The sequence below is a fragment of the Callithrix jacchus genome, chromosome 3, assembly GCF_049354715.1.
Source record: "Callithrix jacchus isolate 240 chromosome 3, calJac240_pri, whole genome shotgun sequence".
NCBI classification, from domain to species: Eukaryota; Metazoa; Chordata; class Mammalia; order Primates; family Cebidae; genus Callithrix; species Callithrix jacchus.
This window is the reverse complement of record NC_133504.1, coordinates 76956092-76980644: the sequence shown is the minus strand read 5'-3', so window position 1 is coordinate 76980644 and position 24553 is coordinate 76956092. Positions and strand designations below refer to the sequence as shown.

Genomic DNA, 24553 nt, shown 5'->3' with positions numbered 1-24553 from the left:
TAGCAAGACTCCGTCTCTACAAAAATTTTAAAACATTCCCTGGGCATGGTGAGGTATGACTGTAGTTTCAGCTACTCAGGAGGTTAAGACAGGAGGATCACTTGAGCCCAGAAGTTCAAGGTTACACTAAGCTATGATGATGCCACTGCACTACAGCCTGGGCCATAGAGTGAGACTCTGCCTCCAAAATAAGAAAGAAAGAGTCAACATTAAAACTTTTAGGTGTACTTGGTATAACACAAATTTTATTATTTTACTTATATAACTAAAATACATTATTGAACAAGTAAAAAACTTGATTTCTTTGAGGTAATTAGGCAAGTAGCTTAACACAAGAAAATATAATCTCCAAATCACTATATAAACATTTTGAGTTAATCAAATATTTATTGAGTCCCCATTCTATACCTGGAAACTTCCCTATGCTCTAGAGAGGTAAAGACCATCCCAATCCCAAAAGGGCTCAGTCTATTAAATTGCCAATAAGCATAAGAGTTTGCTTTGAAAAATAAAATTATTAAATAAATATAACTACTCATATTTCTTTGAAAGAAACAGCCTATATTAATCCAAAAATATATAAAAGTTTATAAGCTCCTGCTTATTGAATACTTTTTAGAAGCCATCTATCAGCAAAGCTATGGGATATGAAGAGTCTACACCTAACTCAGGTTCTCATTCATGGAAAAAAATAGGTCTCTACTGAAAGATAAAGAAAGTGAACATTTCCTGAAGAGCTGATATAAATCATGCATTTGTGCTTCTGAGTAAACACTTTGATAGTTTAATTTATAATTATCACATGATAGTTAACATATATGCCCAACATTGCTTAAATATACAATCCATTCAAACTAACAGAAGACTTCCACTTACTTTCTTATGACTTCTAAGCACTGAAGGTGTAACAAAGGCCTTATTACATAGCTCACACCTATACTTCTTGTGTCTTTCATGAACCACCTGGACATGAACATTTAATGTATCCTTCCTCTTAAAGGTAGCATCGCAGTGGTGGCACTTGAAAGTCCTCTCACCTTAGAAACAAAGAGAAACATTTCAGAAGCAATAGGAGGGTCCTATTAATTTCCTTCCATATATGCCAGACTTACTTGCTTTTGCCAAAATGTTGGCTTTACAGCTCTAAGAATTTAACGTATTATTTTTAACAACAAATTCCAGTTCCATTATTTGCTAATTCAGGCCAAAGTCCTTTCATCTTACATCTTCCATCTTCTCAACCGGAAAATGTGGGGACTGAATTAGCAAACTACCCAAAGTTACTATGAACATTTTTTTAAAGTATGTACTTCTACAGCAGGGCCTGGGATTTGAGGTAAATAGACTCCAGTGACACAAGGCCACTGTCAAACAAGGTGAGTAGCCTTTGGGCCCCTCCCAAAGTCCCCTCAAATCCCACCACTGTCCCTATGATCTCCTGTAAATAGATAATAGGCAGAACTGGATTGTAGGTAGAGAGCTGAGGAAGAATGCCTCTGGGCAGAAGAGCATGTAGCAGAGCTGAGGGCCTCCCATTCTGGAAGAGGGAAAGGGTTGCAATGCCCCTGCTTCTTCAGCACTGACTCAGGAACCTGGACTGGGGGCTCCCTGACTCAGCCCTTGGGCAGTTCTAAAAAGTCTCCAAGGCTTTGAGGGATGGGGGTCTTTCAGAGAGGCAGTTAAATTGGGATAGGGGGATGAAGACTAGCAGCCACCCTGGCTATTTCACTTTCTTCTCATTATCCAGCCTGGGCCTGAGGGGAAAACAACCTCAGAAGCTATATATAGAAATCTTATAGTACTTCCTAACTTTCTTTTAATGCTATTTTTTATAGTTCTTCTTAACACATAGGCCTAAGTTTGAGTGGCCATTTTAAATACAATTTCAACAATATATGTGCACAATTAGAACACAATGTTTTATAATAATAAGTGTAAAATGCATGTAGTATGTGACTATATAAATAAGACAGACTAGTATTTGAATATAATTTCCCTTTTTAGAAAACAATCATATTAGCACGGATTTCCATATCATATAGACTACAAGGCAAAATTAAGAATCATGACATTTCTATATTTAAATAAGAGATTATCTCAATCTTAGCAAGCGCTTCTAAATTCCTTCCATCATAACTAGCACTGAATTGAGAAGACCCTATTATTTCTTCACATGAAAGGAAGGAAGAAAGGAAGGGAGGGAGGGTCAAAAAGAAGAAAAAAGGAAAAGAAAAATTACCTTCTCTTTGTCTTTCTAAATAGAATTATAGCTCTCTAACTTAAAGTCTCTTAGATTCCTGTTGGCATTTAATGTCTGAAACAAAGTCGCATTCATACAACACATGAACTAGATGGATTCTGAGAGCTTTATTTGTGTATTTTTGTTGCAGAGTACTATTCTTGTAAACTGCTTTATATTTTTTGTTTTATTAAAATATTTTGCTCGTATAAGATGTATAATCGGTGATAGCATAAGGAAATATCAATTGATATAAGACTGTAAATGTTAATGTTAATATCAAATCTATTCAGGTACTGAAAAAGATTAAAAAAAAAAAAAAAAAACCCAAGACTGCTCCTATTAAACTATCAAGTGAATAAAAATGTTGGTCCCTGTACAAAATCTTATCAAGCTATGGCAAGGAAGTCCTTATTTTTCTTCTTTCATACTTTAATTGCGGATTTCTTTTTTTTTTTTTGAGACGGAGTTTCGCTCTTGTTACCCAGGCTGGAGTGCAATGGCGCGATCTCGGCTCACCGCAACCTCCGCCTCCTGGGTTCAGGCAATTCTCCTGCCTCAGCCTCTGAGTAGCTGGGATTACAGGCACGCGTCACCATGCCCAGCTAATATTTTGTATTTTTAGTAGAGACGGGGTTTCACCATGTTGACCAGGATGCTCTCGATCTCCTGACCTTGTGATCCACCCGCCTTGGCCTCCCAAAGTGCCGGGATTATAGCCGTGAGCCACTGCGTCCGGCTATTTGCAGATTTCTTTGCGTAAATTTATCAGAATTTTTCCCTATCTTAGTACCTGGAAGCTAGCCAGCAACTTCCCTTTTGGTTTTCAGCATATTGGGAAATAGCAAAAATTTCCAAAAGTATTACAAGTTATTCTTCACATTTTGAGCCAGAAAGCTAACATAAGTTTCTAGTAACAACTTTTATATTTTGAAGTTAAATAAATGGTTTTAATTTTCATATTGTATAAGACAAGACGTAGTATTTTTGTCCTCTCTCTGTTAGCCATTTCTGGTTTTCCTATTCTTTTCACTAACTGATGTCTAACTTTGTTTCCCTGAAATAACTCATTTACTCACTCAATTATCAAAGTAGATTTTCCTGGCCAAATGTAATGATGCAGCTTCATAAAGCCTATGATTAATGTGCGGATCAACATCATATTAAACACATGCTATACAGAACAGTCCACACACAGTCACTTTAATCCTATTTCTCAAGTGAATGAGAACCAAAAAACTGAAATCAAAGATATCACATTACTTCTGTTAAGAATTCGTTGGTGTTATTAGAAATAAAATTTTATCATTCCCAAGCATCAGGTCAAATTTAGCCATATTTTAACAGTGTCAATGAGGTTTACTTGTCGAAATCTCTATTCTAACATTCATTCATCTCATAACAGTTATTTTCCTAAATCAAAATGGTAATGAAATAGGACAGAAATTCCTGCCATTGCACAACAAATTTTATTTTTGAATACATAGCTCTTTTTTTTAGATATAAAAAAATGGTAAATTGTGCTAATAACTTCTTCAGAGCTATCAGCTGAACACAGAATGGCCTGAGAGAATAACACTACCTTGTTTTGCAGGAAGCAGATTGTATTTCATCAGAATCATTACCACTCAATATTTCAGAAATCTTACTACCTTTATTTTTTTTCATTTTAGACACTTGACCAGTGAAAATTTCTCCAAGATACTGCTCTGTATAACCAACTGTCAAAATTAATTGTTGTTTTCATTCCTCAGGAATATTAAAAATTTAAGCAGCAGTAGGAACTTCATGTATATAGAAGATTTTCTAATGATCAAGCTAATTAAAAGTAAGAAGTGTAAATATTACCCATGTTACACAATTTTTTCATTAATTTTAGATACAGGAACTGTAGTAAATCTCTGGCTACTTCAGAATCTAAACAGAGAACCCACTTTAAAACTCAGCTTGGCAATAACATGTTCTTCTCAATAAAATGATATCCTTTAGTGACATAACTGGGCATTCTGTGGTGTAAAAAGAGCTCTGAGTGTAGGTGTTAGACTTTCATGGTGTGTATGTATAAAACTTAATCCAAAAGAAAAAAAATGCCCCTGTAAATATAAGAAATCTGAGGCAGTAGCAACTAGGAAAAGCACCTCATGGTGTGTATGTATAAAAGTTAATCCAAAAGAAAATAATTGCCCCTGACAAAGAGAAATCCGAGGCAGCGGTAAGTAGGAAAAGCACCTACAAGGTGGTGCTTATAGGAAAAGCGCCTATAAGGTGTTTGCTACTCCTTGCACTGTGAAATTTTGAGTATGTCCTGGTACTTCTGAGACTCAATATTTTGTATCCTCCCTCAAATTAAGGTGTCAGTCACTCTGATCCTTTTCAACTTGAAAATTTGTGAGCTAATAAAACTTTGCCAGATATCTGCATATTTAAAGAGTCAGACATGTTTTCTTAATTATATTTGAAAGGAAACAAAAACATGTTTCAAAACAAAACTCAAAGATATCTTTCTGAATATGGAAAATGCTTTTATAGACAAACTTTAAATAATGTTAAGAAATTATGTAAAATGAAATATCTCATAAAATAATCTTACTGTGGAAAACTAAAGCAATTATAAAGGGAAAAAAGATGAAAGGCAGAATTTTTGGTCTTTCTTACATTTAAAGTGAGATTATATAAATACTTATAGGCACACTTCTGGGATGTCTACATTCTCGAGGGTTATAATAACAAAGTATAATTCCTTACGTTCACAACTGTCTGAATTGCAACTTACTGTTATGTATTAGCAGGTGTCTCTGTAAAGAAAATGGGGTCCGGAACAAAGCTTTACATTCTTCACATTGGAATGGTCTCTCTTCAGAGTGGGTCTGCAGAGGAAAGACACTGAGTCAGGAATCATTACAATGGACTAGTGGAGCTTGGATTCACGATGTGAAAGAGGAAAGAAGGAAAGGTAGACAATATCTGTTTCTTCTAGTGCCATTCTTCCACCAAAAAATTGTAAAGACAAATACGTTGCATTTGCAAGATAAAAAAATAACTTTCAAATGCTCACATTATTAATTTGATAAATTATTTTAAAAATATTCCTATTATCTCAAATTGCTAAATCTGAATACACACAGATATTTCTCATGGCCTACTTTGTAGTGAAATTGTGTCTACTTTCTCTGAAAGCTAAGCCTCCTCTGTCACTGGCCAGGCTTTTACTCTGTTGGTACAACATTTGCAATATAGATAAAGGAAATTATTAAAAGGGAAACTGTTTTCACCCTTTTCCCTCAACTTCACTGGATCACTTCAAATAATTTTTAGTCTTAGGTGCTGCTTTTCCCCTAAATTACACTAGAGCACTTATTCATGTTATACCTCACCCTAATTAACAACATTCATTAAATATATAATTTGTGTCAAATGCTATTCTAAACACTTAATATAAATCATTTCTTTTAATTACAATAGTAACTGGATTAATAAAACACTATTATTGACTCCAGTTTACAAATGAGAAAACTAGGGTTCAAAAAGTTGCAGTAGGGCTGGGGGTGGAGGCTCAAGCCTGTAATCCCAGCACTTTGGGAGGCCAAGGCAGGTGGATCACAAGGTCAAGAGATCGAGACCATCCTGGTCAACAAGGTGAAACCCCATCTCTACTAAAAATATAAAAATTAGCTGGGCATGGTGGTGTACGCCTGTAGTCCCAGCTTCTTGGGAGGCTGAGGCAGGAGAATTGCTTGAACCCAGAAGGTGGAGGTTGCGGTGAGCCGAGATCATGCCATTGCACTCCAGCCTGGGTAACAACAGCGAAACTCCATCTCAAAAAAAAAAAAAAAGTTGCAGTAACCTGTGAAGGTCAAACAGCATAGGTCCCGCAAATGATTTAAGCATCCAGGCACATAAGAAACAAAAATAAACTGACAAACAAGAAACAATGAAAAGCCACTAACTAGATCTAAAATTTGAAACCAAAACCAAAACAACACAGCAAAAGCTGCTCACTCCACCTCTTGTACATTACAAATCAGTATAAACCCATTTGGCACAAATCATTAAATAAAATCTTATTCTACTATAGATGTCATAATGAGTCTCATAAATGCTTAAAAAATAGCAAAAATTGAATTATGATCTCATTAACATAAAACAAATCATATAACGGATAGGTTTTTGTAATATGTGTGACATAAAAACAAAAAAACTAATTTAAAGAAAAGTCACTTTATTTGAAGCCTATTAATTTATATATCTCTTAGTTCAGTAGACATAATATTAAAGATACAAGCATAACCTCTTAGCATAAAGTTGGTGAGAATGACATTTTCCTGCTTGGTTTTAGTTGTGAAAGATATAGAGAAAGCATGAAAGAACAGATATTTAAGAGTCAGGATATGGCTGGGCACAGTGGCTCATGCCTATAATCTAAGCACTTTGGGAGGCCAAGGCAGGCAGATCACGAGGTCAGGAGATCGAGACCATACTGGCCAACATGGTGGAATTCCATCTCTACTAAAAATAGAAAAATTAGCTGGGTGTGGTGGCACATGCCTGTAATCCCAGTTATTCGGAAGGCTGAGGCAGGAGGATCACTTGAACCAGGGAGTTGGAGGTTGTTATGAGCCAAGATCACGCCACTGCACTCCAGCCTGATGACAAAGTGAGACTCCATCTCAAAAAAAAAAAAAAAAAAGAAAAAAAGTCAGGATAAATTATAGATAATCCAGTGTGCTATTTAGCCACAGAAATGAAAATGACAGTACGGAAATACATAGATCAATTTATACAGACAAACAAGTAGGTTTCTTGTATTATATAAAATACATGAACATTTAGTACAGGAAAAATATGGCATTTAAAATTGGTGGGAAAAGAGTAGAAAGTTTAGTAAATGGCTTTGAGGCAAATGACTAGATATTCAGGAAAAAGTAAAGTTGGTTCTACTACTCACCTTACAGTAAGAGAAACTGCAAATCAATTCAGGTATTTTTCTTAAAATGAAGAATAACACTTTAAATACACTAGAAGAAACTCTGGGTAAATTTTTAAATGACTTTTGAGTCTGGAAAGACTTTCCAAGCAAGGTAGAAAACCATACATTGAGATGAGAGAAATAAATACAGTTAAAGCTGCAAAGCAAAAATCTTTGATGACAAAGCAAATATCTGCAACATAAAACAAAAGTGTAATGTTGCTAAGAAGTTATGGCATGTTAATAAGAAAAAATGAAAATGGACAAAGGGACTCCCTTCCAAACTGCACTCCTAAAATTTCATTCATCATTTTATTTTGTGCCAGGTCTATGATATGTACTTCATGCCTGCACTAGTGAGTCCTATTTTAGATGCTGAGCATACAGCCATGAAACAAAAAGACTGTCCCTGCTATCACAAAGCTTTTACAGTAGCAGAAGGAGGAAGACAATAAACAAATGAAAAAGTATGTACTGTATTAGAAAGGGATAAATGTGATGGAGAAAAATAAAGCAAGAAAGAAGACAGAAAATATTTCAGAGTATTGAGTAGCTATTTTAAATAGGTAATCAAGAAAATTCTAGCTGAGAAGGTGACGTATGAGAGAAGATTTGATGGATGTGAGGGAGCAAGGGCAGGTATTTGGGTGACCTAGGTAGGAAACATCATGGAAGCTAGCGTGATCGGAGCCATGTGAAAGAAGCAGAGAATGGGGAGATACAGTCAAAAGAATGGGAGAAGTAGAGGAGGAGAAGCAAATCATGTATGGCCTGGCTGGCCAGTGGAGGAATTGTCTTTTATTCTGAGAGAGATGTAATTTTCTGCAGGGTTTTGAGCAGATGATGAGCACAATTCACCTGACATTTAACAGGATGCCATGATAGGCTGTTTGACAACAAAATATAGGGGACAACAAAAAGCAGAGAAGCAACAGCCATACAGCAGGAGATGGTCACAGATGTGAAGAGAAGTAGTAGAATTCTAAATATCTTCTGAAAGTGAACAGGTTTTGAGAAGGGACCTAGATACGAAGCACGAGACACAAAAAGGCGGAGGTAAGCACAACTCCAATATTTGTGATCTGGGCAATGCAATGATGGATTAGCCATTAACTGATATGCAAAATAGCAGCAAGAAACCAGTTTGAGTGAAGTGTCAGGGGTTCAATTTTGGACAAGTTCAAATAAGTATTACAAGATGTCTAGTATTAGAGGTAGTTGAATATTTCAAGTCTGGATTATAAGGTATAAGACGGATATGTCAGATTACATATGGTATCAATATTTAAAGCCATGAGTATGATAAAAGAATAAAAAATTAAAAATAAAGATATTGTCTGTGATTAATCAGATTGCCAAAGATGAAGATGATGGATATCATTCAGTGTTGACTAAAGAGTAAAAACATGCAATCTTACATACTGTAATTGGGAATACAAATTTTCTGGGTAACCACATAGTTCTATTTATCAAAATGATAAATGTGCACATCCCTGACTAATTCCCTTTATAGAAATATATCTGACAAATTTTTATACAAACTACTTATTTCAAATGAAAGAAAAATTCCTAAATGTCCATAAAAATATATAAACCTGGTTAACTAAGTGTAGTGGATGTTATACTTACATATTTATTTTCTTAGATATGAAAAGTCATGTATATCATACTTTAGGTATCAAAAGCAGAATTTAAAACATAACATACAGAATACCATTTAAGCCACATACATACACACAGATAGAATGGAGTCTAGGAAGACATTCTGCAAAACACTGAGGAGTGTTTTTATAGGAAAGTGAGTGATATTTAACAGAATGTTTGATTTCTTCTTTATACCTTTCTTGGACACTTGGATTTTCTACAATACATAGCACTATTTGTTTTTAGAGCATCCAGGTAGGAACACAGGATAGCTACCATCTTCTAAAAATATTATATTCCTCCCTAATTCATTTTTTTCCAAATCTAGCATATAACAACTTGTGAACATGACTTAGTTGCTTAATTATGACAGAACTTGGGACAGCATAGCCTTTTAACTATGTTCAGCCAAAGCCACAACATCTAGATATTGGCCTAAAGTCAATAATACATTTTTAGTAGTATGATGTCTGTGCATACCCAGGTGAATAAATTATTTTGTCAAAAAATATGCCAATGCCCCCACCTAGGTTGGGATGGCAAAGAACCTGTGCATTCAATCAACTGGAAGACATTGAGAAGCCACTTCATTTAAGTAAGGCATAATAAGATGCTTTCATATTGTGGATAGAGAACTTCTGTCTCCAAACTATAATATAATTTACAAGTGTCAGACAAAGTGAAGATTTTTCCAAGGTGTTTTATCCTTCAATTTTTCACCTCTAAATAATGCCAAACTTTTCACAAATTTATTGATCAAAAAATCCTTAATAACCCTATTAAGGATGTCCTGTAGAACATCCCTTTTGTATTTCAAGTCACTGATGACACCAACATCTGCCAGTACAAATGAACTAGTCCATGAAGAAGTACTGTGAAATATGTATTTTCATATACCAACTCTTTTGTAGATATAAAAAATACATAAAATCTGTTGCACTATTTATAACACCTACTAGAATGTCTCAAAAATGCTTCAAAAGGTTTCTGGCATAATGTACATTAATTACTAGATTAATACATTTCTAGCCACACAGATCAAATATTAATTCCATGAAAACAAAATGAAATTAAGGATCATTTACAATTAAAAATTATACTAGTATCAACAATACATATTACTCCATGGTAACAGTATTTCTTGGTAATGGTATTTCTTCTCTGAGGTATGAGCAAACTAATAAAACTACCTTAAAATTAGAGAAAAAAAAAATTACAGGTAAAATAAATTTGGAGAACATATTCTAGATGTATGTTTGCTAGAACTATTGTTTTAAAAAAGAAGGAGTTTTATTATTGAAGACTCAGGCTGCATGTCATAGCACATTACTGTCCCAGTGGGCCACACAATAAAGCTAAAGATACATAAAATACATGGTATCTGGATGTTTACAAACTCTGTGGATTAAATTTTTACTGTCAAATTTATAACTGGCTTCTTTAAGAGTACTTCTCACAAGAATAAATTGAAACTGGAGAGATATTGAAGAAGTCAGTTTCTTTAAGCTCCGTACAGAAATGGGTAGCTTACTCCACATTGAGAAGTTAAGAACAGGAAATTTAGGTGATGTTCCTACACAACTATAGCCTTGCAGAGCCAAGTCCAACCTTCCCATTGCTTCAAAGCCACAATTTCATCAGTACAAAGCCACAATGCCAGGGAGCCAACTAATGAGTCCCCACAACCCTAATCAGAGCAAAGGGAAGTTCCTAGGAGAAGAAGTAACAATAGACTCAGATGACGCTATAGAAGGTAGCAACATAGATTCCAAGTCAGGAAACTTTCCCCTCGAAAACAGTGGTAAGAACCGTATCGCATGTCCCTAATTAAGAATCCTTCTTACAAACACCACTTTGAACAACCACATGACCTTCCAGCCTGGCTGACTTAACCATTATTGAAAAATTAAGCCTTTTTACAACAGCTATCGCTTGTTACAGCTATCTTAGAACATGCAGAACAAGCTTATTCTCTCTTCTACAATGTAGCTCATTAAATAGATGAAAACAACAACCATGTGGCTTCACAAAACTATTCAGATAACACAAACCTGTAGTTTCACTCCTGAAGATATAGTTTTCACACTCATCACAGTTATTGTAAAAGAGAATTTTCTGCACAAATTACAGAAATTTATGCAGGATTTTCCACATAAATATAAGCAGCCTAATATTACTAACTCATGTGTAACAACTCATAGTAACTATACTAGCCCTCTAGTAGATAACTTGTTTTTGAGGCAGGATAGCTAAAGAAATTCGTAATTTTTTAAATTGAGATTTATGTACAATCCATAAAGAAATATGTAAAGATTCCTAAATTTCAAAGAGACAACAAGGGAGCACTTTAAAGTCCTATGAAAAAAATCACAATCTATAAATATTAAAGCCAGTTCCTGAATAGGAAATAGTATTCTATATAATAAAAATCTGTAGAATTTTTACAGATACTAAAATGGTAATAGGATTCCAAATATTTGGTGAATATTGAGTCAGGCAAGATAAATAAAACAGATGGATGGACTGACAGATTTAGCCATGTGTGGTGGTATGCACTACTCAGGAGGCTGAGGTGGAAGACTGGGTCAGCCTGGGAGGCAGAGGCTGCAGTGAGCAGAGATTGTACCACTGCACTCCAGCCTGGTGATAGAGCAAGACCCTGCCCAAAACAAATAAACAAACAAACAACAACAAAAAAAGACAACCAAACAAAAACAGAAAAACACACACAATTTTACTCATCATAATATGTAATGAGAATCACTTTTTAATTCTCAGACTGAAAATAAAAGACTAACAAAATTAAATGTTAGTGATAATCTGTATACTGCTAAGTAGAGCTTTTCAGAAGGCAATGGATAGGAGGAGCATCTAAACATAACACAGACTTCCTACTTGACCCAGAAATTCCACACCTGGGATCTATACACAGAAATACTCTTAGCATAGTTCTAAAGTTTTATGTAAAAGGCAGTGGTTACAAAAAAATGAGTAGATTTATATGAACATAAACATCCCTCCAAATCATATGTTGAGGCAAAGTAGGTTCCTGAATGATACATACGTGTCATAATACCAGTTATTTTAAATATACTTATCTCCCAGATGGGCAGCTGAAACTTTCTGTTCTTCTCCAAACTCGCCTAAAGTAACTTCCTCTTACACAAAAACATTAGCATGAAATGCAAACATTACTAGATATTTTATAGGAGCTATGAAGGAGGTGTCTTCTATGGTAGAATACTTCAGCTGAAAACTTCCTGTCTAATCTAATACTTTGAAATTTCTTCTCAGCCTCAGGCCACTGAGTGACATCTCATTTTTTCTTTTCCATTCCAATGGCCACCTTTTCCAATTCTGACCCTCACCCTCTGGCTCTGCCACCCAACCACTACCAACTCTCACTGCTATGGACTCAATGTTTGTGTCCCACCAAAATCCATGTTGCATCCTAACCCCCAGTGTGATGGTATTAGGAGGTGGGGCCTCTAGGAAGTAATTAGGTTCTAAAGGTGGACCCTTTGTAAACTGGATTACTGCCCTTTTCAGAAGAGATAGGAAAGATTACACTTCCTCTTTTTCCCTCATGTGAGGATACAAGAAGACAGACATCTGCAAACTAGGAAGTAGGCCCTCACTAGACACTAGATTTGCCAGCAACTTGATCTTACTCTATTCAGCCTCTAGAACTGTGAAAAATAAATGTTTGTTGTTTAATCCCCCCAGCCCAAAATATTTTGTTAGAGCGGCTTAAATTGAAGACACACACTATCTTATAACCAATCTTCTATGTTCAAATCCATTACAAACTGTGACCTGAAGTATCTCAGTCTACAAAATATCTTCCAGTTAGGGTCACTGGCCTTCATCTATAGTGGTAGATGTGGTAGTACTTAAATAATGTATACAGTATTTACTGTATTGAGGTAAGTCACTCCACTGGTGAGGGGACTGAAACCATGGCAGGCAGGCAGAAGGTAGCTATGGGAAAGGTTCACTACCCAAGTTCCACAACTGACTATCATGAATGTATGTATGATTTTAAAGTTATTTTCATAAGATATCTACTAAAAGAGCAAGAAATACTGGAACCCCCATATACTGTCGGTCAAAATGTAAATTAGCATATCCATTATAGAAAACAGTATGAAAATTTCTGAACAAGTTAAAACTAGGACTACCATGTGATCCAGCAGCCCCACTTCTGGGTACATCTTCAAAGAAAGTGAAATCAGCTTGTCAAAGAGGCACCTACAATCCCATGTTCATTGAGTAGCAGCCAAGATATGAGAACATTGACAGAGGAATGGCTAAAGAAAATGTGGTATATAGACACAATGTAATACTATTCAGCCTTAAAAAAGAAAGAAGTCCTGTCATCTTTTGCAACATTGATGAACATGGAGGACATTATGGTAAGTGAGATAAGACAGGCACAGAAGGACAAATACTGCATAATCTCACTTACATATGTAATCTAAAAAGGCTGAACACACAGAAGCAGAGAGTAGAATAGTGCTTTCCAGGGACTAGGGGTAGAGGTGAAGGGACAGGGGAAGGGAAGAATGGGAAGATGTTGGTCAAGGGATACAAAGTTTCAGTTACACAGGATAAGTAATTTCTAGAGATGTATACTACAGCAGAGGGTCCCCAAGCCTGCTATACCCAACCCCATAGTACCAGCCCATGGCCTTTTAGGAACCAGGCCACACAGCAGAACGTGAGTGCTGGGCAAGTGAGTGAAGCTTCATCTGTATTTACAGGCACTTCCCATCACTCATGTTACTGCCTGAGCTCCACCTCCTGTCAGATCAGTGGTGGCATTAGATTCTCACAGAAGCATGAATCCTATTGTGAACTGTGCATGTAAGGGATGTATGCTGCATGCTCCTTAAGATAATCTAATGCCTGATGATCTGCCACTGTCTCCCATCACCCCTAGATGGGACCATCTAGTTGCAGGAAAACAAGGTGAGGGTTTCCACTGATTCTACATTATAGTGAGTTGTATAATTATTTCATTATATTTTACAATGTAATAATAATAGAAATAAGTGCACAATAAATGTAATGCACTTGAATCATCCCAAAACCATCCCCTGTCCAACACTGGTCCATGGAAAAACTGTCTTCCATGAAACTGGTCCCTCGCATCAAGAAAGTTGAGGATGGCTGTAGTATAGCATTGTGGCTACATTTAGTAATAATGCGTTGTATACTTCAAGACTGCTAAGAGAGTAGATCTTCTTTAATTGACACAAAAATTGTATTTATATGGTATACAACATGATGTTTAGTGAAATGGCTAAATCAAGCTAATTAACACATCCATTATCTCACATGCTTATCCTTTTTTTGTAGTGAGAACACTAAAAATTAACAGAATAGATTTTGGATATTTTCACTACAAAAAAGGTAATGTGTAAGTAATGAATACGTTAATTAGGTGGTAATCATTTCACAATGTGTGTGTGTATATATATGTATACACATTACATTGTACACATTACATAAACATATACAAATTTACTCATCATTATGCCTCAATAAAGAAAACAATGTGAAAAAATTGTTTTAAATTGTACATTGCTATCTCATCATTGACTTAAGAAAAAGAACAACTAAAATCTGGTAAGCAATTTGCCATTAGCTAAATAAGCTTTGGATAGTGACCTGTATTTGTGGTTCCTTCTGTTAGGTTCAAATGCTGCATGTCCCTCATACTGTGTGCAGCTTGTGATTTTGTACATTACAGCAACACCTTAAATGAATGGGCACTATCTCTCCTGCAGCATCACCAAAGAAGAGTAACCTGATGTAAAAGCTAAAGGAAAGAGTGGCTGTACTCTGTTGAGTGAACATCTCTCAGTCTCTAAGATAACATCTTTCCAGGAAATTGTGAAGAACTTTTTTTTTTTTACTATGTTAAACTTAAACCATATATTTTGATTTTAGAATGTAATCCATGATGTTCTATACCCAAAAGATTACAAATCATTATATTATAAAGACACATGCACACATCAGTTTATTGTGGCACTGTACACAATAGCAAAGTCTTAGAACCAACCCAAATACCAATAGACTGGATAAAGAAAATGTGGCACATATACACCATGGAATACTATGCAGCCATAAAAGAGGATGAGTTCCTGTCCTTTCCAGGGACAAGGATGAATCTGGAAACCATTTTCTCAGCAAACTATCAAAAGAACAGAAACAAAACACTGAATGTTCTCACTCATAAGTGGGAGCTGAACAATGAGAACACATGGACACAGGGAGGGGAACATCACACACCAGTGCCTGTTGAGGAGTAGGGGGATAGGGAAGGGATAGCATTAGGAGAAATACCTAATGTAGATGACAGTTTGATGTGTGCATCAAACCACCATGGCATGTGTATACCTATGTAACAAACTTGCCCCTTCTGTACATGTATCTTAAAATGTAAAGTATAAAAATGAAATAATAATAATAATTAGAATCTAAACCGTATTTGTGGGGAAAAACTTCTTACTTTAAGGTCTAATAAAATTTATCCCAGGCAAAGAGTAAACTGCATTGCCTTTTATCTTGTTGACTATGAACAGATAAATAATTCTGACTCCAAAACTGAACACACACACACACACACAAACACATGTATTATTTTATTGAATGACCCTTTACTCTATTTTTCTATTATGTTTTTTAATGACCAGTCATCACTCAGTAAATTGATTTCAAGACCCACAGAGCAGTCATGGCCCAAAATTTGAAAACTTGATGAGATATTAAGGCCCAAAAGGAATTATTCCAGGAGAAGTTGTGACTAGATTTCCTCATAAGCCTCTAAAGTTTCATCCCTAGAAGTCTACGTAAAAGGTCAGAAAAAAAATCCTTTATTTGAACAGAAACACACCTGTCCCCCAGGAGCTTCTTTATGACTTCATCAGGGAAAAACCCCTCCATACTGACTTCCATCATCAAGCAAATAGTGCCAGCTCTAGGATCCAAAATGGTTCAGTACATCTAAACATGTATCCTACAGCGGGAGGAGGGAAGCACTGTATACCACCCAAATTTTGCTTTGCATTATATGTGATAGGGAACACAACGGAGGATGAAGACTAATATAGCTTCAAATTGTTCAAATTGTGATTTAAAGAATCAAAGTATATTTGAATCCAGATAAATGATTTTTTTAGCTAGATCCTAAAATACAACTATAATTCAGATAAAATCATTGTCAGAAAAATGAAGGAGATGAAAAAGTAACCTATTGAACCCACATAACTGGTAAGATGCTAAAATGAGTAACTAAATTTTCAAAATAAAAACCACCCCTTTAAATTTCTCTATATGCTGGCTGGGCACTGTGGCTCATGTCTGTAATCCCAACAGTTTGGGAGGCCGACGCAGGCAGACTGCTTGACATCATGAGTTCTGGACCAGCCTGGCCAACATGGTGAAAACCCGTCTCTATTAAAAATATACTTTGTAAAAATACAAAAAAATATGTACTTTATTAGCTAGGCATGGTGGAGTACACCTGTAGTTCCAGCTACTTGGAAGGCTGAGGCACAAGAATCACTTGAACCTGTGAGGCAGAGGCTTCAGTGAGCCAAGATTGTACCACTGCACTTCAAGTCATGAATGTAGTTGACATTCATAAGGAGCAACAGTGTGAGAATCCATTTCAAAAAATTAAAATGAAATAAATAAAATTTCTCTATATGCTATCATAATCACAATGAAAAATAATATTCCATTTTTCAAGCAAGTCCAAATGTTAAGAGACGAACCAACCCAAAATAACTCAAATAAGTATAATAAAAATGTATATATTATATACTCAAATAAACAAAAGAATCATTAATTCATTTAAAGTAACAACCCTTGAGCATACTAAAATAAAGGATCATACTGACTTTTAACCTTTTTTTCTGATTTCTGTGGCATATCCTTACTTTTATGTCTCCCAACTAGCCATTAATGATTGTGATGGAAGAAAAGATTGATCTTCTGTTTTTATGGGATTCTTGGAGAATATTTCAGGTATTTTCACATAACAATGCCAAATATAGGCTAGGATCATAACACAGTAAGAAACACATTTGTCTAGGGCAGAAGGACTGAATGTGCTTTCCACTTTGGAAATTACAGGCATCATTGCTTCTATGCGTCCTAAGATATCATTATTACTTTTATACGATTTATGGCTTCAAGTATGAAAGATGGTGCAAAGATCCTGTGCCAAATTCCCATATGGCATATAACATGAGCCAAACTGTGAAAAACTCATAAATGTGGATAGATCAGTTTCATCAAAGAAAGGAATAAGAGGGTTCCAGAGACTGAACAGGAAACTAGCCAGGTAACTTCTTATAGTCATGTAATTCCAAAGCAGCAGTAATGAACACTGTCCTGTCCTGACTATACAATGCTTGAGGTACACATAAAGATGGTAAGGAAGAAATTAGGCAGAGATGATTTAAGACACTATAACAACCCTGTTTATTCTTTCGTAAATCTGCCTTTTTATTTCTCTTTTTGGACTAAGGCTGAAATTGGTATTATAATTTTTAAATGATTTCAAAAGAGATAAAATAAAATCATTGGAAGTATCCCGTAAATATAATAATTATAATCCCATGGAGTATAACTGAAAAAATAACAAGTTATTTTTAAAAGATCATATACCTGTTATTTAACAGCATACTAAAATACATCAACCAAAATCAATAAGCAAATATTTTGTATATCACAAAAATGTTTTTACATGCATTTCTAAGATGTTGAATATCTTTGGATAAATTTCCTGAATTCAATTCAAGCATTATGTATTATCTACATGATACATTCTGAAACAAGAACTTGAGCAAAGGTAAAATATAAGAGTTGAAAACAAAAATCAACAGAAGAAACTAGGACATTATATTAATAACTTTAAGAAAAAGAGGAAGGTAGAGAGAAGGAAAGAGAAGGTCACACAGAAGGAAGGCAAATATTTAGTCATTTTAGGTATGGTTAATGCAGATAAAAGGATAAAAAGATGGAGAAGTAGGTTGAGGTCATGATCCAGAGAACTCTGAATGACAGGTGAAGGTGTACATACCATCACATATGTAGGCACTGGCAACCTACTTTTAATATTAGAGTATGAGAGTGATATACTAGAGTGATGCTTTGGCATGATTTTCCTGGTAGGACTGATTGCAGCAAGAAATGATAGGCCTAATTAGATGAGTATTAAAGCAATTCGGAGGAAAAATAATCATAATGTTGGAATGGTAAAGGAAGGGATGATTGTGAAGGTGATGAGATACTGTAAAGGGTATAGTCTTTATATCTGGCTTCTAATTTTATAAAGGGACCAATACTGAATAAAGAGACAAGGATAATTACAGGTTTTTGTCATTAAAAGAGGAAATTCCAAAAGAAAAGTTATCTCAGGCAATGAGAATGAAAAAGCCATTCTGAGGCATGCTGAATACATTATGTCTAAAAGATGCCCAGTCATAAATGTGAGTCTGAAACTTGGGATTAAAGAAAATAAATCATTTGGAATTCATCAGTATGGTGTTGATAGCAGAAGTCTTGGATGTAGTTGACATTTTTTAAGGAGAGAAAACACAGAAGTTCACAGGCAAAGAATCCAGAATAACCCTCTGAGGGGAAAGGAAGTAAAAAATGTTCACTGAAATTGGCAGAAGACCTAGCAGAGCATACTACAAGGATCCCGAGGATGAAGGGAATTTCAAAAAGATAATGTAAATAAAGTATCAAACCTTCTGGAAAGAAGGAACAGAATAAAGACTTTATAATTACTAAATCCCATGGCCCACAAATTAATTTGATAACTATGTTAAGAAAAACTAGGCACTCTGCTTATGAGGACAGTTTCAAAAGGGAATGGAAGACAGAAAGGAGGCTGTGAGGGGTTATGGCCCAAGTGAGTGATACAATGCAGAAGATCTTCCCCAGTCGTTCCATCATACACAGTTGCAAAAGCTTTTTCTAAAGATAAAAATTGAAAATCACAGCAGCAAATCCATAAAAATCAATAATAATATTAATAAGCTTTTACCTTCTTATGATTCTTGTAAACATTTCTGTGGGCAAATCCCTTTCCACAAAGTTTGCATTTGTAAGGTTTGTCTTCACTGTGTATTACTTTATGAGCACCCACTTGATCAAGCCTCTTGAAAGACTTATTACAAATCTCGCATTTATAGGGTCGTTTTTCTGTTAAAAAAATGAGTGCAGACAATCTCATATATATGTGTGTGTGTTTGTGTGTGTGTGTATATATAGGCAAAGGAACATCCTTACCTTACGTTACTTCTTATGGTAAGTAAACTAAAGCATAGTCAAACAACTAAAAAACACCTACCACCCAGTATACCTATGTTAGGACAAATGTGCCTACTACCAAATGAAATATGAGCTTGTTATCTTACAGATGTATTTTGAATTTTTAGAGTGGTTAGATATAAAGAAAAGGTTTAAATTTATGGAACAAATCCTATTTCCAGATGAAAACCATGCTGATACGTGAGAGTTTAAATCAGGGTCAGGGCCTCAAATGCAGAAAGTGACCTGACAGGGACTCAGGTAAAGAACACAGCTGCCTCCCCCCTCCCCTCCGGGCCACACAGGCCTCATGGAGGCAGAACTTCCAATGCTCAGCAGGAACCAAACATTTAGATTGGCATGTAAAATCTGCATTTATGCAATATCCATATAACATTGATGCTGAAATAAAAAATACACAACATGTATCAAATAAAGCATACCTACAAGATAACAGGTATTGATCTCTGATTTTAAATTACTAAAATACTCATATGTATCTACAAAGTGCATATTCAAAAACATTCTGATTTCAATCACCTTAAATTATAGACATCTTAAACTCTAGAGATTCCATAAAGTAAAAATTATTTTCGGAGCTGATTTTTTTAGTCTGCATTAAGTAAAACAGACCTATTCCTAAAAGTTGCTTATATGAAACTACAGCTTTAAAAACTTATATACTCAAAATGTATTTATAGATTCCTTATTAACATTTATTAGTACCTTAGCTAGAATGTAAAAGTATCTAGAAATGCAGGAATTATAATTTTTGAATACCTACTAAATGCCAGACACTTTGCTAGCACAGTACCTAAATGATCGCATTTAACCTTCATGGCTAATTTGAAAGGTAGGTACCAGCAACCCATTTCACAGATGAAAAATAAACTGAAGCTCAAGGACAAATAAGTGACAAATTACTTGGTGATTCTGACGATCTTCGATATCATTTACTCTAAACACCTTTGCTCTGTAAATAAGCTGAGGTCTAGGGAATTAAGTAACTTCTTCATAATCATATGACTAGTAAATGTCCAAAGTAGAATTTATATCGAGGGCCCCTGATTACCACGCTTAGAGTTTATAAAAGTGACAATGTAATTCTTTTGTAATGATATCCATATAAACAAAAAAGTATATAGTTTACCTGAGTGAGTGATCATATGACGTTTTAGCTGATTAGCTGAAATAAATTTCTTCATACATTCTTGACAATCAAATATCTCATGAATCTGCAAAAGTTAAACAGTTAAATCAACTGTCAAAGCCTAATAAATTACATAGTTCTAAAGCAAAAGTGTAAACATGTGACTAGTGTCTACTGCAATACCGACTATATATTATAGTTCAGCCCTAATTTGTTCACACTAACCTATATACATTGAAAATGCAATGCACATAAGTTATCTAGTGAAAAAATATCATTTGAGTCATAAGATTCACAGTCCTTAAAAATGTAATATAACTGTCCTATTTAGTACATATTAAATTTATACTATGTAAAAATTATGCCTAATATATAATAACTCTTTTGTTATGCACAAATTTAGACTTGGAAATATGTAGCGTCCAGTTAGTAATACTTCCTTTACAGTAGTCAACAATAGTTTAAACTTAAATGTGCATAGTATAGAGTGCAACATTAATTACAGTAAAAGACTGAAGAGATAGGATTCTGAAAAGCATTTAGTTCACAATATAAGTTTCACATGAGCCAGATTCAGTGACTCACATTTATAAACCCAGCACTTTGGGAGGCCAAGGCAGAAGGAATACTTGAGCCCAGGAGTTTGAGACTAGCCTGGGCAACAAAGTGATACCTTGTCCCTATTGAAAAAAAAAAAATTAGCCAGGTGTGGTAGCATATGTTTGTGGTCCCAGCTACACAGGAGGCTGAAGCAGGATGATCGTTTGAACCTGGGAACTTGAGGCTTTAATGAGTTGTGTTCATATTATTGCATTCCAGCATGGGTGACAGAGTGAGACTCTGTCTCAAAAAAAAAAAAAAAAAAAAAAAAAAAAAGGCTCACATGACAGGAACACCACAATTTTAAAAATGAGGAAATCTAGTCAAAGGATCCAAAGTGGCAGATATGTAGGATGAGTAACTTTAAAGATTTAATGGACAATATGAAGATTACAATTAATAATAGTGTATTATAGTCAGGATTTTTGCTAAATGAGATTATAGTTGCTCTGTGCCACAGGAGGAAAAATGGGCAACTATGTGAGATAAAGGATGCATTAATTTATTTCACTAAAATAACCATTTTAACTATATGTGAATCTCATGATATTATGTTATATAACTTAAATATACAGAATAAAATTTATGTTAAAAGCTCAATAAGGGGGGATATAACTTTAGTAAACAATTGGCTAATATAAATATTACAATTGAATATTAAATTAGTTCTTTCCCTCCCAGACACTAACACAGAGAAACTGGATAGGTGGTATGAAAAGTAGAAGTCTAGTTTTTCAGAAACCAAGTATTCAATTCTAAAAGGAATGTATTACATATTATATTAGAAATATTGATCATCCCAATGAACATCATCATCACGCTACCTTGCTAAATATTCAAAAATGGTTGTGATGAAGTCATGTTTTTGTTTCAACCTCATTAAGGTCCAGCTTAAAATACTAAATCCCAGAGAAGCAAAGGCCCTTGTGCAAGAAGCCAAGACAGTGTCCCTGCAGAATAACTAGGAACAACAGTGCAGAGTGAAAGATCTAGGCAAAAGTCCCTGAGTTGGTACAGCACATCAGTAATAAGTGGAGGACTCCACTGGCCCCTGATAAATGGTTCTCTTGATATAAGTGGCCATAGAAGGCCTCAAGGCAGGGAAACAGATGCTGGGACAAGGCTGACAGATCCCAGGCCTGCAGCCCATGGCTTAATTCAATGCCTAAGCACGTGGCAGGTCGAAGGCTGCCAACCAGCCTCTGCTTCGGTCAGGTCTGACTCTCGATGAGTCATTAAATCCAGTTACGTTAAGCAGGGAAAACGTAGAGAAACGAGGCAGAAGCCAAAATATGTCATTCCACAAGAGTCTGACTTATCTCCCCTGCTTACATGCAATAGCATCTATGAGGGGATCTCAGGAGTCCAAAGAATTCCTTTAGAAAGCATGTGGGCTCCGCAAAAAAATAATGGCCTGCACGCCTGCACAAGCGCTTGGAATGCTAGTGCCCCACAGCACAGAAGAAAAACTTACAGCCTGAGGCATGTTAAAGGCAGCCTCTACAATCATCAAAGACTTTCACAGTGGCTTCAGTTAAACACCTGTGTTTGAGGACCAGTGACATGACTTGTAATGTTTATTTAAAGATAGTAAAAGCAGATTTATATTATTAAACTCTATGTTTCTGTAATATATAACATATAATTTTATAATGACAAACAAGAGAGTCTAAGATGTCATACCTTCTGAGTCATATATAAATGAAAACTTTTGCTTGTTTTCATTTTTAATGTTAAAATGGTATTGATGTATACAATTATAAAAAATATGAATCCATATATAAAGTAGAAACTGTTAAAGAAAACACTGTTCATTTGTTTCATTTTTAAATGAAATAGTGTTTACTTCTTAACTCTCATGGCTTCAACGTGAAACTTTTTTCAAGGTTGAATTAAACTAATATTTCCAACATTATAAACGGAACATCTACTATATATTAAACCATTTTCATATTGACTATCTCATTGATAGTGAAAAATTCAAGTCAAAGCTATTTTTAATATTCCTTAAAAGTCTTAATAAAAAGATCATATTTAAAGTGAAAATGACAAGTGATACTATTTAATTATGCCAAATGCCCAATAAAGAATACTTTTATGAGATTTTATAAAATTTATAGCATACCAAATTAATTTGGAGGGTAATGTTTTAAAATTTGAACACCCAAATTATTTTCAAGAAGACTCATAATATACCCTATCATTATATGAGATAATACATAATAATTGAAGATACTAGAGTACTATAATCCTAGCATTTTGGGAGGCCAAGGCAGGTGGATCATGAGGTTCAGAGACTGAGACCATCCTAGCCAACATGGTTAAACCTCATGTCTACTAAAAATACAAAAAAATTTGCTGGGTGTGGTGGTGCATACCTGTATTCCCAGCTACTTGGGAGGCTGAGGCAGGGGAATTGCTTGAACCCAGGAGGTGGAGATTGCAGTAAGCCAAGATAGTGCCACTGCACTACCATCTTGGCGACAGTGCAAGACTCCGACTCAAAAAAAAAAAAAAAGGATACTATACTATAATTTCGCATTGTCATAAAGCATCATCTACTGGCAAGGTGAAATACTGCAACCAAATTCTATTAGACATTAGACATCCCAAACTATAAGAAAAGTTGCAATTGGAGTCAACAAAAGTTGCCTATGGATTCAGAAAGGCTGAATAGTGAAGCACTAAGGCTGAAATGGAGGAAGGGCTACAGTGAGCTAGCAACTTATTAACATTCTGCAAAGATCACTCAAAGGCATGAGTTATGTATGGTTTCTGTACTCCATTACCATCGCACAGGAGTTTCTGATGCTTGATGATCTGTCACTGTCTCCTATCACTCCCAGGAGAACAAACTCAAGGCTCTAATTGATTCTATATTCTGGTGAGTTGTATAATTATTTCATTATATACTATAATGTAATAATAATAGAAATAAAGTACACAATAAATGTAATGTACTTGAATCATCCCAAAACCACCTCCCCCAACCCCCTGTCCATGGAGAACTTGTCTTCCAGGAAAGCGGTCCCTAGCACCAAGAAGGTTGGGAACCATTGCTCTATTTGATAAAATAGCTTAAATTTCAACCTCTAAGATTAAATGGGTCAGAGAAATAAAACATAGAATTATAAAAGAGGATACTTAGAAGACATCTGTTCTAGTAGACTTCATTTTTTTTTCTCTTAATGATAAAAGAGGATACTTAGAAGACAACTGTTCTAGTAGACTTCATTTTTTTATCTCTTCAGAAGATGAACTGCTTTTGTCATAAAGGTTCCGCTTCAGAAGCCATAAGGGTGATGGTGAGGGAGGAAAAGGGTCCCCTGGATGGGTATTCCAGGCAAAATATCTTTTAAAAGCAGTCTCAGTGCTCCTTATTTTCTAATTTATTTATTTTTTATTTATTGTACTTTAGGTTCTGGGGTACATGTGCAGATCATGAAGGATTGTTGCATAGGTACACATATGGTAATGTGGTTTGCTGCCTCCATCCCCTCATTACCTACATCTGGCCTTTCTCTCCATGTTATCCCTCACTGATCTCCCTAACTCCCGCTGTCCCTTCCTTGGCCCCATCCAACAGACCCCAGTGTGTGATGCTTCCCTCCCTGTG

At 35.3% G+C, this 24553-nt stretch overlaps 1 protein-coding gene across 8 annotated transcripts in view; it reads right to left on the bottom strand.

Moving 5' to 3' along the window:
• Window positions 1-24553, bottom strand: part of PRDM5 (PR/SET domain 5) — a 238092-nt gene that overhangs the window by 85659 nt on the left and 127880 nt on the right. For all 8 annotated transcript variants that reach the window (XM_002806650.6, XM_035293034.3, XM_035293035.3 and 5 more), the window contains 4 exons: window positions 20338-20422; window positions 18922-19079; window positions 5013-5106; window positions 877-1037 (listed from right to left, as the gene is read on the bottom strand). In XM_002806650.6, coding sequence (XP_002806696.1) covers window positions 877-1037; window positions 5013-5106; window positions 18922-19079; window positions 20338-20422 — 498 coding nt within the window. The remainder of the gene's footprint in view (window positions 1-876; window positions 1038-5012; window positions 5107-18921; window positions 19080-20337; window positions 20423-24553) is intronic.